At 42.5% G+C, this 15,036-nt stretch overlaps 1 protein-coding gene and 1 long non-coding RNA gene across 3 annotated transcripts; both read left to right on the top strand.

Annotated features, from left to right (window-relative positions):
* Positions 1–5,343: 5,343 nt before the first annotated feature.
* Positions 5,344–9,471, top strand: LOC140994648 (uncharacterized). The gene is made up of 2 exons (XR_012178741.1): positions 5,344–5,470; positions 7,103–9,471. It is a non-coding gene; the product is annotated as an uncharacterized lncRNA (long non-coding RNA).
* Positions 9,472–11,232: 1,761 nt separating this feature from the next.
* Positions 11,233–14,880, top strand: LOC140994641 (zinc finger protein 414-like). 2 transcript variants are annotated; one of them, XM_073464374.1, is made up of 5 exons: positions 11,233–11,318; positions 11,557–11,667; positions 12,128–12,233; positions 12,312–12,844; positions 14,484–14,880. In XM_073464374.1, exons 1-5 carry the CDS (start codon positions 11,267–11,269, stop codon positions 14,651–14,653), a joined length of 972 nt encoding a protein of 323 aa, XP_073320475.1. In that variant the 5' UTR covers positions 11,233–11,266; the 3' UTR covers positions 14,654–14,880. The 2 variants fall into 2 exon arrangements, with proteins under 2 accessions (XP_073320475.1, XP_073320476.1); XM_073464375.1 differs by having other exon boundaries at positions 11,233–11,315.
* The last annotated feature ends 156 nt before the right edge of the window (positions 14,881–15,036 follow it).

The raw sequence follows: 15,036 nt of genomic DNA on the forward strand, positions 1-15,036 counted from the left end.
ACAATGCATTGGTCTGCTGGACAACAAGAAGAAGGGAGATCAGTGGGGCCCATGCCCGTGGCCAAGTGCTTATTCTTGGCTATCATCCTGTGTCCACACAAACCCTGTAGTGCTTTGTAAGTCCGCTGGACAACCAGAAGGGGGCAAGGAGAAGGGTCAGTGAGACATGAATTTACTATTAAAACAGGCCAAAACTGAAGAAGAATTAGCTTGCTAGAGTGCTATTTTCTAACTGTATGTCCAGTGGTTGTCTGGTGCTGATGGGTTATGTCTGTGTTTTTCTTGCAGTTGGTTTGTAAAACAACAGCCAGTGGTGGAGCTGATATAGTGGATTGTGAGCTGTAGTTTTCCCAGTAAACACAATTACCTGTACATGTTGATGAAGGTTTTCAGTCATCTAGGTCATGGTAATTCTAAGTGCTGTATCGTAGGCAACTGGACTTGTTTCAGTTTCTTGAAGACGTTTCACCTCTCATCCAAGAGAGTTCTAACTAACTGGAGGGGAGTTGCAGGCTCTTAAACTATGTGTGGGAGTGTCCTTACAGAGTCGTTAAGGACACGTGTGAGCTCTGAGTTTCAGAGTCGTGAGGGCCACTTGTGGGTTGTTGACCCAACCGGCCTTCGTGTGGGGTGCTAGGGCTAGGTGAGCCCAAGTGTGAATGGTTGTTAAGCTGTCTGGGGAGGGAACTCAGTACTACATTGTAGGTGGGTGATAACTCTGCACCAGAGACATTGAGCTACTAGCTGTTAGCATTCGGCCATACTATCTTCCGAGGGAGTTTTCACATGTAATCATCACAACTGTTTACATCCCTCCCTCGACGGATGCTGCTGCAGCCTGTGAGCTCCTCCACACTGTTGTTTCTCAACTTCAGACTCAGCACCCACAGTCCCTCCTCCTCATCTCCGGAGACTTTAACCATGCTCCCCTGTCCTCTACTCTCCTTTCCTTCACCCAGTATGTGAAATGTCACACTAGGGACAATAACACCTTGGATCTCCTGTATGCAAACTTGAAGGAAGCATACACATCCACCCCCCTCCCCCCGCTAGGTCGCTCAGATCACAACCTGGTCCATCTGCTACCTGACTACATACCTGTGGTGAATAAATATCCGCCACAGGAAAAAGTCAGTGAAGGTTTGGTCTGAGGAGGCCAGGAAAAGGCTGAGAGACTGCTTTGACACCACAGACTGGGAAGCACTCTGCAGCCCACATGGGGAGGACATCAACAGCCTGACAGACTGCATCACAGACTACATACATTTCTGTGTGGAGAACACTGTACCCTCCAGGAAAGTACGGTGTTTCCCCAAAAACAAACCCTGGGTGAACTCTGGGATCAAAACCCTACTGGATGAAAAGAGGAGGGTTTTCAGATCAGGAGACAAAGAGGAACTGAGGAGAGTCCAGAAGGAGCTCAGGCAGGAAATTAGGAAGGGGAAAAACAGCTACAAGAGGAAGCTGGAGCAGCAGCTGGAGCAGAACAACACCAGAGATGTCTGGAGAGGACTGAAGAAGATATCTGGTCATGGAAAAGGTGGAGGGAGAGAGCAAGACATCGAAGACCAGGACTGGGCAAATACTCTAAATTACTTTTTTTGCCGTTTTGAGTCCAACCCCTCTCCCCCCTCCACTCACCCTGACCCCCCTTCACACCTCTCCAGAACAACCCCCGCTCTCCCCCCTAACCTGTCTTCTTCATTGACACCCCCCTCCCATGACTCCACACCATCCCCCACTCCCCCCAGCCTTCCATCACTCCCTCCCCCCATCTCCCCCATCTCCTTGACAACTGAGCAGGTGAGAATGGAAATGAGGAGGATCAAGGCGATAAAAGTCACAGGCCCTGAATGCATCAGTTCCAGAGCATTAAAGGACTGTGCAGACCAGCTCTGTGAGCCTTATTCTGGAGAGAGTCCCTGTCCTGTGGAAGACTTCCTGTGTGGTGCCAGTTCCGAAGTCTGTGCATTCCAAGGAGCCTGACCACTTTCTCACCTGATGAAGACCATGGAGAGGATTATTCTCAGGCACATCCGTCCCCAGGTGAGCATGACACTGGACCCCCTTCAGTTTGCTTACCGTCCTGCAATTGGGGTGGATGACGCAGTCATCTACATACTGCACAGAACACTTTCAAACCTGGAGTACACTGAACGCACTGTGAGGGTCATGTTTTTTGACTTCTCCAGTGCTTTCAACACAATACAGCCGGCACTTCTGAGGGGGAAACTGGAAGGGCCGGGAGTTGACCAACACCTGGCTGCACGGACCATAGACTTTCTCACCAACAGACAGTTCTATGCAGTACGGGGGCCCCTCAGGGTACGGTGCTCTCTCCCGTCCTTTTCACCCTCTACGCATCGAACTTCACGCACAAACACCATGAACTGTCACCTCCAAAAGATGATACAGCCATTGTTGGATATGTGTCTGAGGGGAACGAACAGGAATATAGGGGGGTCATCAACGACTTTGTTAACTGGTGTGAATACAACCACCTGCATATAAACACCAGTAAAACAAAGGAGATGGTGATCAACTTCCAGAGGAAGACACCACAGATCACACCAGTGAACATCCAGGATTTGGACATAGAGATGGTGGCAAAATACAGATACCTGGGTGTTCACCTAGACAATAAACTGGACTGGACTGACAACACGGATGCCCTGTACAAGACGGGCCAAAGTCGCCTCCATCTGCTGAGGAGACTGAGGTCCTTTGAGGTGCAGAGGACATTACTTCGTACATTTTATGACACTGTGGTGCCATCAGCGCTCCTTTATGCAGTGGTCTGCTGGGGAGGTAGCAGCACGGACAGGGACAGAAAGAGACTGAACAAACTGGTCAGGAGGGCCAGCTCTGTCCTGGACTGTCTGCTGGACTCCATAGAGGTGGTGGGTGAGAGGAGGATGTCAGCCAATCTGACGTCAATCATGGACAACTCCTCTCACCCCCTGCACCAGACTGTGGAAGCATTGAGCAGCTCTTTCAGCAGCAGACTCTTACATGCACTGTGTAAGAAGGAGCACTACCACAGATCATTCATCCCCACAGCCATCAGACTGTTCAACTCAAGCACTACATGAACAGCCACTTTCCACCCACTTGTTTGCATTTGTAAATATTTTATTGTTTTTTGTAAATATCTTGTGTTTTTCTATTTATTTTCTATTTAATATTTAATATTTCTATGCATATTTTTCTGATTCTACTTGTACTGTTGCACCTCGAGCTATTTGTAACATGTGAATTTCCCCGTTGTGGGATAAATATAGATAATCTTAATCTTAATCTTAATAAACATCATTTCCCGGTTCACTTCAAATCTACGAACACACTGAGGCAGAAACTTGTCCATCCTAAAGACAAAACTCCCAGGCATAAACAGAATAATGTAGTTTATGCTGTTCAGTGCAGCCAGGACTGCACCATAAACCTCTCCATAAACAAATGGCACAACACAGGAGGGCCAACTCCTCAGGTCAAGGCTCCTGCTGTCCACTTACATCTGAAGGAGAAAAATCATTCCTTTGAGGACAACAATGTAAACATCTTCCAGAAAAGACAGATGGTTTGAAAGAGGAGTAAAAGAAGCCATCTATGTCAAACTGGAACGACCGTCTTTGAACAGAGGAGGTGGCCTACGACATTACATATCACCCACCTACAATGCTGTACTGAGTTCCCTCCACAGACAGCTTAACAACAATTCACACCTGGGCTCACCTAGCCCTAGCAACCCACATGAAGGCCGGTTGGGTCCACGACACAAAGTGGCCCTAACGACTCTGAAACTCAGAGCTCACACGTGTCCTTAACAACTCTGTAAGGACACTCCCACACATAGTTTAAAGCCTGCAACTCCCCTCCAGTTAGTTAGAACTGAAGAAGCCTCTTGGATGAGAGGTGAAACATCTTAAAAAACTGAAACATGTCCAGTTGCCTACGACACAGCACTAAGAAATAGGACAATCTGGTCATGGGTCACCTCTCCTGCCCGCGTCCTGGTGCTATCTCACTCCCTCTTCCTTTCCTTCAACGGGCTACCACAGTAAAATGTTACCAGAGGGGACACTGCGGATTAGGCATCAGTTCGGGGACCCTTCAGACTTGGTGTCAGGTGGAACCATGATGTAAAAATAATCAATAGCTCAATTCAAAGTGAACTTTGTTTTTTTTTATGTCTCACAATTTCTCTTGTTCCCATGCAAGGAATGTGGGAGCAGGACAGGGCTCAGTCTCACACATGCACACACACAGACATATACACATACAGCTGGGTGAAACGTTAAAGGAATAGTTCAGCATTTTGGGAAACATGCTAATTCACTTTCTTTAGTGCTAGATGAGAACAATGTCATCAATCTCGTACTTGTGTCTGGAGCTGGAAATACAAAGATATTGGCCTAGCTTAGCATAAAGACTGGATCTATTTGTTTAATCACAAGCAAGCACAAGAAAATATTTATGTCATACAGTCCTCCCAAAGATGTTAGATTCTCGAGAATATACATAAAATATGTTTATAGGCTGTAGTTGGTGGTATTTTTTTTTTACCTGGCCTGCTGAATGTCTGTGAAAATGTTTAGTCGCACTTGACAGATTTTTGGACAGATATGCGACCAAATGGTTGCAACCTGGAGCCCTGACTTTCAGCAGGATTCTTCTGACATCCACTGTGGATACTGCTGGTGGCGGGCCCTCTGGAGGTGAAGCAGAGCTCACAGCAGACTCTTTGTTGAGGAGATCAAAGCAAGCATAACATGTTTTCAGCATGGCCTCACACAAGATGGGGGTGCTCCTGCTTTTGTAGTCTGTGATGCCCTGGTTTGCCTACCACATATCTTTAGCGCTGTTGGTGTTGAGGTCCTTCTCCAGTCTCTGCTGATGTCTCCTCTTTGCCTCCTTGATCCCAGCTTTCACTCTTGCTCTGGTGGTGCTCCCTTGTCACCTGACCGAAAGGCAGCTTTTTGGCTCTGGATACAGCCCTCACCTCTCCTTCCATCGAGGCCTTCTGGTTGGGGAATGATCTTCCTGTCTCTGTGATCACCACGTCATCAACACTTTTACCAGTCTTTGCACTCAGAACAGTCCTGTAGGGATGCTGTAGCTTCATCTGTCCACACTTAATCAGTTTTTCTGATGGTTTGACCCTTTTTATCAGCTGAGAGTAAGCAGGCAGAAAAAGCAGGGAAATATGGTCTGATAGGCCAAAATGGGGGTGGGTTATGTAAAGCATGAAGGAGCTACAAATGAAATTTCACAAATTGTAAAATCACAATAACTTTAACTTGATACCTTGATGTATTCTTATTCTGAATTAAAACTCTAGATATGAAAAGCTTCAAAGAGCATGGTCACCGAATGCTGTTAATCTGGCTTCATGGAGTCGTGGTGGCGGGGGAGAACCCAATCAAAGGCCTCTATGAAGGCCTGGTGGAAATCTCACGGACAGACTTGGCAGGTGAGCCCATTAAACTGCACTGTGGTTTGTAGTCATGTTTAACTGTCCATAGTGGTATATGGACCCTCTGAAGGCTCAGGATGGTTACCAAACTCAGTACAAATTATGTCCGAAAAAGAGGTTGAAGCCTCCTGCATGAACAATGAGGCATCAACATCTTCATGGACATCTCTATAATAATTAGCTAGTTGGAGAAGTTGTTGTTGGAAATAACTTGGCTTTTTTCTCTTTCTTGGTTGACATTATCTTGTCATTTGTACTAGTGTTAGCCAAACCTCAGCCCCTGGCTGCCTACAAAATTCAACCTTTTGTTTAGTACACTAAAACAGTATTTAGGTACTTCAATATGTCCGAAACCTTCATATAAAAGTGATAGTATATGAATTGCATTCTATTTATGGGGAAATAGTACAGTATGCAAACACTGCTGTAGTGACAATAACATAACAAATCTCCAGTGTTCCTTCTTCTTTTCTGGATCAGGCAAACTAGACACTGCAACGACATATTGCTGCCCTCTACTGTTTGTTATTAATGCTCCTTTTTTCAGTAATTTATATTTAGTCCAATACTGTGCTGATATTCCATCAGTTTCTACATTTAAGTCCAGTTATCCAGGTCAAGTAAAGTGCACAGTGTAAAAACAGCTTCCTCCTTTGAAACAATGCAGGTTGATTTGGTGACTTATTTTTTACAACTGAAATTATATTTTTCTCATTAAACAGAGAGTAAAGTATTGGCAAAATACTGAAAGTACCAAATTCCAGGTGCCGGAACCAGTATCGTTTCAAATGTGAACAGTATCCAACTCTATCTTTTCTACTAATAACATGTAGGGATTGCATGGGCTGCTGATTGACATTGTTGTGCTGGCTCAGTGTTATATTGAGGGCGCACTCATACTTGGCCCAATGCTCTGTACCGTGCTGGTACGATTGTCCCTCCTCCCCAGTCTGCACTCACATTGCTCCAGCAGCAACCGGGCCTGAGCACAGTTAGCTCTTGTACATACATCATCTCGTTGTAGCACGGGCATGGCACAATGGAGAGCAACACAGAGAATATGTCACTTTACTGACTTTTTTGTGCCTATTTTGTGTCATTTTGGTCACTGACAGCCCTCTCACATTCCTGGATTTCTTGATTATGCAAGGCGGCGTAATACGCATGATTATACTTCATATCCACGTTGTGCTACCTTGCTTGTGCTTGTGCATGAGCAACCATACCGTACCGAAGCACGACTGGGCGCTCACACTAGTTAAACAATCTGGACTTTGGGGGTCAAACGTGCTTGGGTACGGTACATATGGCCTAGTGTGAGTGCGCCCTGAGACTACTGTTTGAACTTCTGTGGTGTATTGTATTGTATGTAAAAATTCCCATTGTGATCCTTCACTCCAAAGTGCTATGACAAATGTATTTATAGTTTTATATATAGTTGTGTGCCAGTGATTATGATTTGGACAAACTTCATACAAAGACCAAGAATGCCCAGTAATGTAGCATCTGGGATGTTGTTTTCGCTTGTCCGTTCCTAGTTTGTCACTGTCTTTGAGGTAGTAAGTGTGGAGTGTCAATGTTGGGAATGTGTTGGTGCATGATGTCTCCTTGTTGTTTTGATTCATCCAGAGTGCATCCGGCAGAAGGCAAACGCAGAGACCAGCTCTCCCAAAATGTGCTCTGCAATGTGATCACCACTTTGAGGGATTGGGAAAGCAACACAACAAATCCGAGATTTCACTTCACATCTGAACTTAAGTTAACTGTAAATATCCAGAACTGAGCCCAAGAAAAAACTTTGTATGGCATGCCTTGTTTACATATTCCACATAATATATTCTGTGATTGTTTTAAATTGAATTCACAGAGCTTTTATTTTCTCTTAGGGGGGGAAAATGATGGGGAAATGATGTGTGTAACCTTTAAAATACCTGGTGTAAATGTAAAATAACACTTTTTTATGCATGGAGTGAACACTTGCTGACATCAGTCATACTGTACTGGATCTCTACAAAGGGCTTTTTTCTAGCACATTATGACTACCTGCTAATCAGTGTGATATAATAAATGGTGCTAATTCAGAACAGGGAGAAAGAAAACACACAAATGGAAAAGGATACATCAGAATGCTGTTTGCTTTTCAGCTCAGCATTCAACATAATCCTCCCCATGAAACTGATTGGAAAACTGGAGTAAGTAAGCTTGAGTAAAGCACTCTTAGACTTTGATCACAAACCGACCCCAGACAGGGGCACTCACACCTCCTACGCTCTAAAATCTGAGCCCCTCCAGGGCTGTGTGCTCAGCCCCCTCTTATTCTTTCTGTACACCCATGACTGCACTCCCAGACATGGAATAAACTCTATTATCGTTTTAGGTACCTGGGAATGAGCATATAGTGAACCTGTCACGATCATTCTGGTTAAAAAAAAGCCCACAAATAGCTTTATTTCTTAATGACACAATAAAACAATATGCCTGTGCCAAATTATTGTTAGTTTTTACAAAGGAGTGATAGAAAGCATCTTGACCGGATTAACATCACAAATGGGCATGGCACAGGACAGGAAGACTCTGTTCTGATTACAGAACATTATTGCTACCATCTACAGAGCATCAGTGACATCAGTGAAGTGAGATGTCTGCACAGAGCCCAAAGATACTAAAAGACAACACCCACCCAGCCACAGTCTGTTCACCCTGCTGCCACCTGACAACAGATACAGAAGTATCTGCTGCTGTACCACCAGACTACAGAGCAGCTTCACTCCTCACGCTGTGAGACTCCTGAAGTCATCCTACCCACTCAAATATAAAAACACGTTTATTTTTATGACTTAATTATTATTGATCCATTTATATAATTCCCTTTTTTAACAGTAGCATAAAGGTACTACAAACTACATGTCCTTATACAACCTTGTGTTATAATATAAAATAAATTAATCTTGTGTCTTGCATCTTCTCAGCTGTCATAATTATTACAGAATTTTCAACAGAATATTAAGCACTTTGGTTTGTTACAAATGGAAGACACAATTTAATTAATAGGGAACACCCAAATACTTTGTCTTAACTAGATAATATTACCATAAGATAATACTTCAGATTAACTTACACTACTTTCTTACTGTACATAATTACAACAAATACTAAAGTTTTACAATATAGTGACATTTTAAGTCACATATTAGAGACACATTTTACAAATGTAAGTGGCATCTGTGGCATATATTGTAGATACTCTGTGTCTGTGGAGTGACTGTGTTTATAGACCGAAGGACCGATTTGTTACCAATGCAGTTTTTAGAAGTTGCTTAACATTTAATCTGAACACGTACAAGGGGGTTAGTGAGAGCTGCTGGGAAGCAACCACAGTAAATATAGACTAGAAACCTAGGAGCTAAAAGTTGAGTGTCAACCATTCATATTCCTAACTTCATTATTTAACTGTGGCTCAAGATGCTGTAATCACTTTAAGACCTCTGCATAATCAGGCTTCCAGCAACTTTATATATAGTATAGTACTGTTGTATATACTGAAGTCAGTTACTGATGTGTTCTGATCAGGGCTTGTGCTGTTACCTCGCTTAACACTAAAATATACTGTGGCACCTAAGCTATGGAGCTCCAAAGTGTTCAACATGACATTAATAAAACAGTATACAGGACAGGAATATTTTAAGAAATGAAGGAAGTTTTGCCTAAACGACGACAACACTTACAGCAGCTTTAAGTTTGTTTAAATATTCCACTGTTCTATTATGTCTGTCTGTTGTGTTTGTCTTTCATTGTGAAGCACTTTGTGATGTTTGCTCTAGAGTGGTGCTATATAAATACACTTGAATCACTCACTTTTGCTTGGAGAGTGACAACACTAGCCATGTAATGCAGCAGCTCTCACAAACATAAAATACACTGTTGCAGCTATAATTTTACATATAACCACAGAAGCACATGGGAATATACAGATAAACCCACCAGCATATTTATAATTATTCTTGTTGATGTGTTTGCATTGATGTCAAGTTGTTAAGTGTTGCAGTTAAACTACTCGTCTTCTCTTCAGGCTATGCACTGCCACTGTCTTTGTGGCCTTAAAAAAAACGATCTTTTTTCTATATGTATTACATTGTGTTTTGGTGGTGTAATGACTACATCATTCACTTAGGACTAGCAACATGAGCAGACCAGTTTAGTTCTAAGTTTAACCCAGTTATCTAAAGCACAATTGGGAGGGAAACGACAGCTTGTGTTTAAAACTATTACTCAAATTGTCTGCTGATAACATCCATTAGATCATGCAGTGCTGGGCTTCAGTTCAACTCTTATCAATTGTCCTTACCACAACTGTGCATGCATGCTATAGAATGAAAAAATTGTGAAATGTTGCACAGAGTTTAAGAGAGAAAAAAGACAGAGCATGTTGACCTTTGTTTTCACTATTCCGATTAAGTGTTCACAGCCCGAAAGTCAGACCACCTTATGGAGTCATAACATAAATTTGAGGTTTTGTATGTTGATTAACAGGACAGCAAAGCAGGAATCAGACTTGTGTATAGTAATACTGCACCATCAATTCCTTGTTTTCTTATGTATTATTGTTGTCTATGTTTTGCTCTGATCAAAACAAACTGAATGACAGTTTCTGGGGGCACAGTGTTTTGGGAGGGCTGTAGAGATGTATACTGTGTATTTCCATTTTTACTTAACTGTTTTTTTTGGGGGAACCTCTTATGATGCATTTTAATGCCAGGTGTATTTAAGGTTAATGGTTTTATATAATAATTGCTATTTTTGCATGAATACATATCTCTTCCTGAGTACTTTTACAAAATAATGACACTAGTTGTTGTAATGATTTGTATAAGGGTTTTATAGTACTCTACTCTATTGTGCCAGTGTACTGCTGAATTTCAACATGAATGAAGGACACCTTGTTGAATAATCATTACTGGTTTACAAAATCTGAACTATCAGGAGCAGAGTGAGCATGCAATGAGTTTGTTGTCAAGTAGCTGAGTTCTCCATCTTAAATATGGGTAGGGTGTGCCTATAAGCTGTGTGTTTGCATGAGTTGGAGGAATTTCCTGTGCAGAGCATCAGCTTTCAAATTGCCTGGCTAGTCCTCAAACTCACTCATTAGACATATTATGAAGATAACTTTATTCAAAATCAATCATTTTTTCCTGCTCCAATACAATTTCTTTTTAATTTTCTTTTGTATAATTAATGTATGAACTTTAAATGCAGCTGTGTACAAGTTCATTAGATCAATAAAAAATCTTTAAAAACAAATGTTCACATTGCATTTACTACAAATCTGGACCATCAGCTACACTCACTGATGACAAGCAATAAGTGACAGATAGAAGATTAAAAAACACTTTTGATGGTATTTTTGTTAAGGTGGGGGGTTTTCTTAGGACCCAAATGCAGATATCGGAGACAGGAAGTTAGTGAGTAAGGATTTTTTTTTTCATGGGCGCAACCCACATACTCAGCTCTGCTGCTCATCCCACAAATGCATGTTCCTTACTAATGTGGCACCATTTAAAAGTGAAATAAACAGGCTTTCCAACGGTATACGATTTATTGCCGAGAAGCATCGTTACAATAAAGAAATACTCTACCAAACACATTTTCCTTATTTTTTGTATTATGTTTATATAAACCAAACTTTATTTAAAAACACGCAAATAAACTTGTTTGCCGCATTGCATTATGGTACTTGTAGTTAATTTCTGCGCTTCCTTTGTTGTCGTTTCTGCAGCGCTCAACTACTCCGCCATTATGATGTGTGCAGACAGAACGGTGTCGCAGACAGCAGAACATGGAAACGGTGGTTTGTAATTTCACTCAAACATTGCAGACAGAGGACAGTTCAGTACTTTTGTTTTATCGCATTATACGCCACAACACCAGCTAACTCATGACACTAAGCTAGCCAGTCAGCTAGCTAACATCAGCATGCTAACCTGCTCGAGTTGTGTTGCCATGTTAATGACGTCATTTACGCTGTTGGTGTCACAAAACAAAATAGTTTAAGTGACATTTTATAAAGTTGTGTTTGTCAATTTCAGGAAACAAGAGGACACCGTGTCCGTTACACGGCTGTAAACGGGTGTACGCAGACTTGGCCGCTCTGGAAAACCACATCAAGGCGCATGAGATCTCAGCTCAGTCCCTTCCTGGTGAGCTCCCGGCTGTGCATGTTGGCAGTAAATGAGATAACTGAGCAGTCACTGGCCTGTTGCTGTGTGGCATTAACGTACACAGCCCGTCAGAGCAGCTGCCACCATGTTCCCCACACAGCAAGAAAAATTCGTCTGATTAAGAGAAGACCTGACGCCTCTAACTCAGTTCTGAGCTCACACCATGTCACTGCTCATTCTGATGCTAGGCCTGTCTGACCCTGACAGTTAGAACATGCCAATAGCATGCTCATAACATTCTAATAACACGCTAATAAAGGGCAGGTTTGGATTTTTTCAAGATGCTAAAAGAGAAATTATTAATTAGAATAATTTTTCCTGTCCAAACTGATACACTGGTATCACTGCACTTTTTTGGTGTACACAGAGCAACACTGAATAAGCCATGGCAGGATAGGATAGGACAGGATGGCTAAACTACTTTGTGTCCTCTCCACAGGAAAGGTCTTGCTGTGCTCCACTGTTGGCTGCGATGGTTCCTTCCCAGACATGCAGAAACTGATGGAACATATGAGGCATCATCACAAGCCCAACATATTCTTCCTGTGAGTTAATTTCCTTTATTTTTTAGTAAAATTAGTAAAAATGGTTTGAATAATGTGACGTTGCTTCTTTTTCTGTAGGTGTGAGAGCTGTCGCACAAAGTTGCGATCCTACCGTGGCCTCCTGACTCACCTGCACACCTGTTCCAAAGTGCCACGGGGCAAAACAAAGTCAACTGAACCTATGCCCCCTCTGGCTACTGCTGTGACCAACCCAAACATGACTCCCATGGCCATAGACCAGAACCCCCCTCTGCTGGACTCGGTGTCTACACCCCAGGAACTACCCTTCCAAATCCCAAACCCAGAAGGTTCCTTCCCTGCTGCTGTCCCTCAGTCAGACACTGCTGAACCGCCTCACCTCGGTCCCCCCTTCTTGTCTAACCCAGAGATCTCCCCTCCCCAGCTTGCTCCTCAGCAGCTCACAGAGGTAGCTCCCCAGCCTCAGCTCAAGAAAGATGCCTCTGCTCTGCCTCATTCTCTAAATGTAGCTGGCCTGTCAGCAGCTCCTGATCCTGCGGATAACCAGGGTCAGCACCAGACACAGACCAGGTCTCCTGGATCAGCTCCTCACTCTCCTCCTGGGTCTTCAGCTGTCTGGAAAAAGAATCAAGGTGAAGCATCTCTTAGCCTAAAGCACAAAGCTGTAACCTGCCAGATGTGGGGACATGTTTACTTGGTTCATAATGAAATCATTCCAGGTGCCAAAAGTCATCTAAGCTATACAAAGCTGGACACAAGCAACCCACCTCTGATTTTCTCAGTGTAGGCAGCTGTGTGAAAGAATGTCTATGTAGTTTTGTATAATACGTACATACAAATCTACATTGACATTTGAGGCTGATCTATTAAGAAATGAAATAAGTATTCTGACAATCAAATTTCAGCTGATGATTATGCCCAAAATGTGGACCCTTGGGGACACCACTCTGGTCCGGAATGTAGCTTTTTTTTCTCTCAGAACAGAGAGAATTAAATTAACTTTAAGTTTTGATTAGATTTGACAACAACTCTGCTGATTATCTGTCAGTGCAACAAAATCCACAGGCAAGGGAGACAGTATAAACAATTTATAACCATGCAGAACATTAACCCCCTCAAATGTAATGTCTTTGACTACAGTCCTCGCTGTCAACTCAATGTCCGCAGCAGTTATGTGTTACACAGCCATACTGACCTTGGTATGCCGATGGAGAAATGCTATGAAGAAGCTAAAAATGGACGATAATTGTATATAATGGCTAACTTGTGTTGCACTCGCTTTTCTAGTCTACTGACAGCTCAAAGCACTTTACAATATTTGTAATATTCACCCATTCACACACACATTCATACACTAATGGCAGAGGCCACCATGCAAGGTGCCAACCTGCTCATCAGGAGCAATGTGGGTTCAGTATCTTGTTCGTTCTGCCTGATAAGCCAAAATGAGCCCAGTAGTGAGGTGTTCACATCAGCAGCAGAGGGGGGAGGAGAGAAGGCGCATCATGACACAGGACTGTTGTTGTTCTAAACAGTGGAGTCCAGGAACCAGATGCTTAAAACCGCTTAGATTCATGAAAACTGTGTACACATAAAGACAGAAATATGCATACATTCAGATTTATAAAGCTGTGTGTATGCCTGATTCTGTTTTATAAATCTCAACCATTAAGGAAATGAGTGACATGTACAAGCTTCAATTCCACGCCGACAGTTATTCATCAATGGATGTAGAAACACTGTTTAACAACTGTTTGCATATCAGTACTTGTGCCCTCTCCACCACTGATTACACCTGTCAATGATGGGAACAACACAGAAGAAAAAAAGTCACACTGATTGTGTCGTATCATTGAGGTTTAACAGTATCAGAACAGCTGCCAGTACATGTTCCTGTTAACCTCAGCTGTGGCTATTTATAGCACCCACACTTGTACATGTAAACCATCTTCCCACCATTATCTTGGTCATTATTTTTATACATCAGAAGAATGATCAGTGATTAATGTCTAGAGCGCCTATTGAAACAGACGTTACAACGATACTTCCAGACGGCAGCAGGGTCTTTAAGCATCATCTTCTAGGTTGTGTTGATACCTTTCTGTAGCTGGGGTCTGTAGGGTGATGTGAATGTTCTCTGGGCCAGAATGCAATATCTCCATTGTTTTGTGATTATGAGTCAGTTTGATGACTGAGAAACAACTTTTTGAATTGGAAAGTGTTACATGCAGTTCCTTTATTCAGACATAAATTTGTCCTTTCACCCATTAGGTATGGCCTGCAACAGACGAATCCTCTGGGAGCACACTAAAGGCCGTTACACATGTGTGCAGTGTGGCCACTCAGTAACCAACCGTAAGGAAATGACTCTACACATCAACACTCATCACAGCGGTAACAAACCTGCAGAAGACACAGGGAACTCTGCCACTAGCACATAGTGTGGAACCAGGATGACTCATTTAATTTGGGAAGCAAATGCTGTCTTTTTGATGTCCTCTCGAACTTATCTTTCTGTTGATGGAACGTTCTTTCAAGAGTTTAACCAAGGAGTATCCATATTGTCTACACATTTGAAAACACTTACAGATAGGTCCTTACCACTATGTTTTTATGGCATGTTGTAATAATAAATAATATTTTAAATAATAAAAAATAATGTCATTCATTCTAGTTTATTCATTCAATGTAAACAAGTTGTTGGAAGTTGATGCTGTCAGGCCTGCAAATTCCAGATGAACTGAATTTGGGTTTAAAGGCTCAAATGCACTGAAAGAGACTACTGTGCATGTTTTGAAGTACACCCACTGTTTAAAATGGCCAA

Source organism: Pagrus major, chromosome 4 (genome assembly GCF_040436345.1).
Source record: "Pagrus major chromosome 4, Pma_NU_1.0".
NCBI classification, from domain to species: Eukaryota; Metazoa; Chordata; class Actinopteri; order Spariformes; family Sparidae; genus Pagrus; species Pagrus major.

Excerpts from the sequence above, each read along its gene's own strand:
- LOC140994641 (XM_073464374.1), top strand. The coding sequence starts at position 11,267 with ATGATGTGTGCAGACAGAACGGTGTCGCAGACAGCAGAACATGGAAAC. Across the intron at positions 11,668-12,127 it reads CTCAGCTCAGTCCCTTCCTG|GAAAGGTCTTGCTGTGCTCC; the intron begins GTGAGCTCCCGG and ends TCCTCTCCACAG. Across the intron at positions 12,845-14,483 it reads TGTCTGGAAAAAGAATCAAG|GTATGGCCTGCAACAGACGA; the intron begins GTGAAGCATCTC and ends TTCACCCATTAG.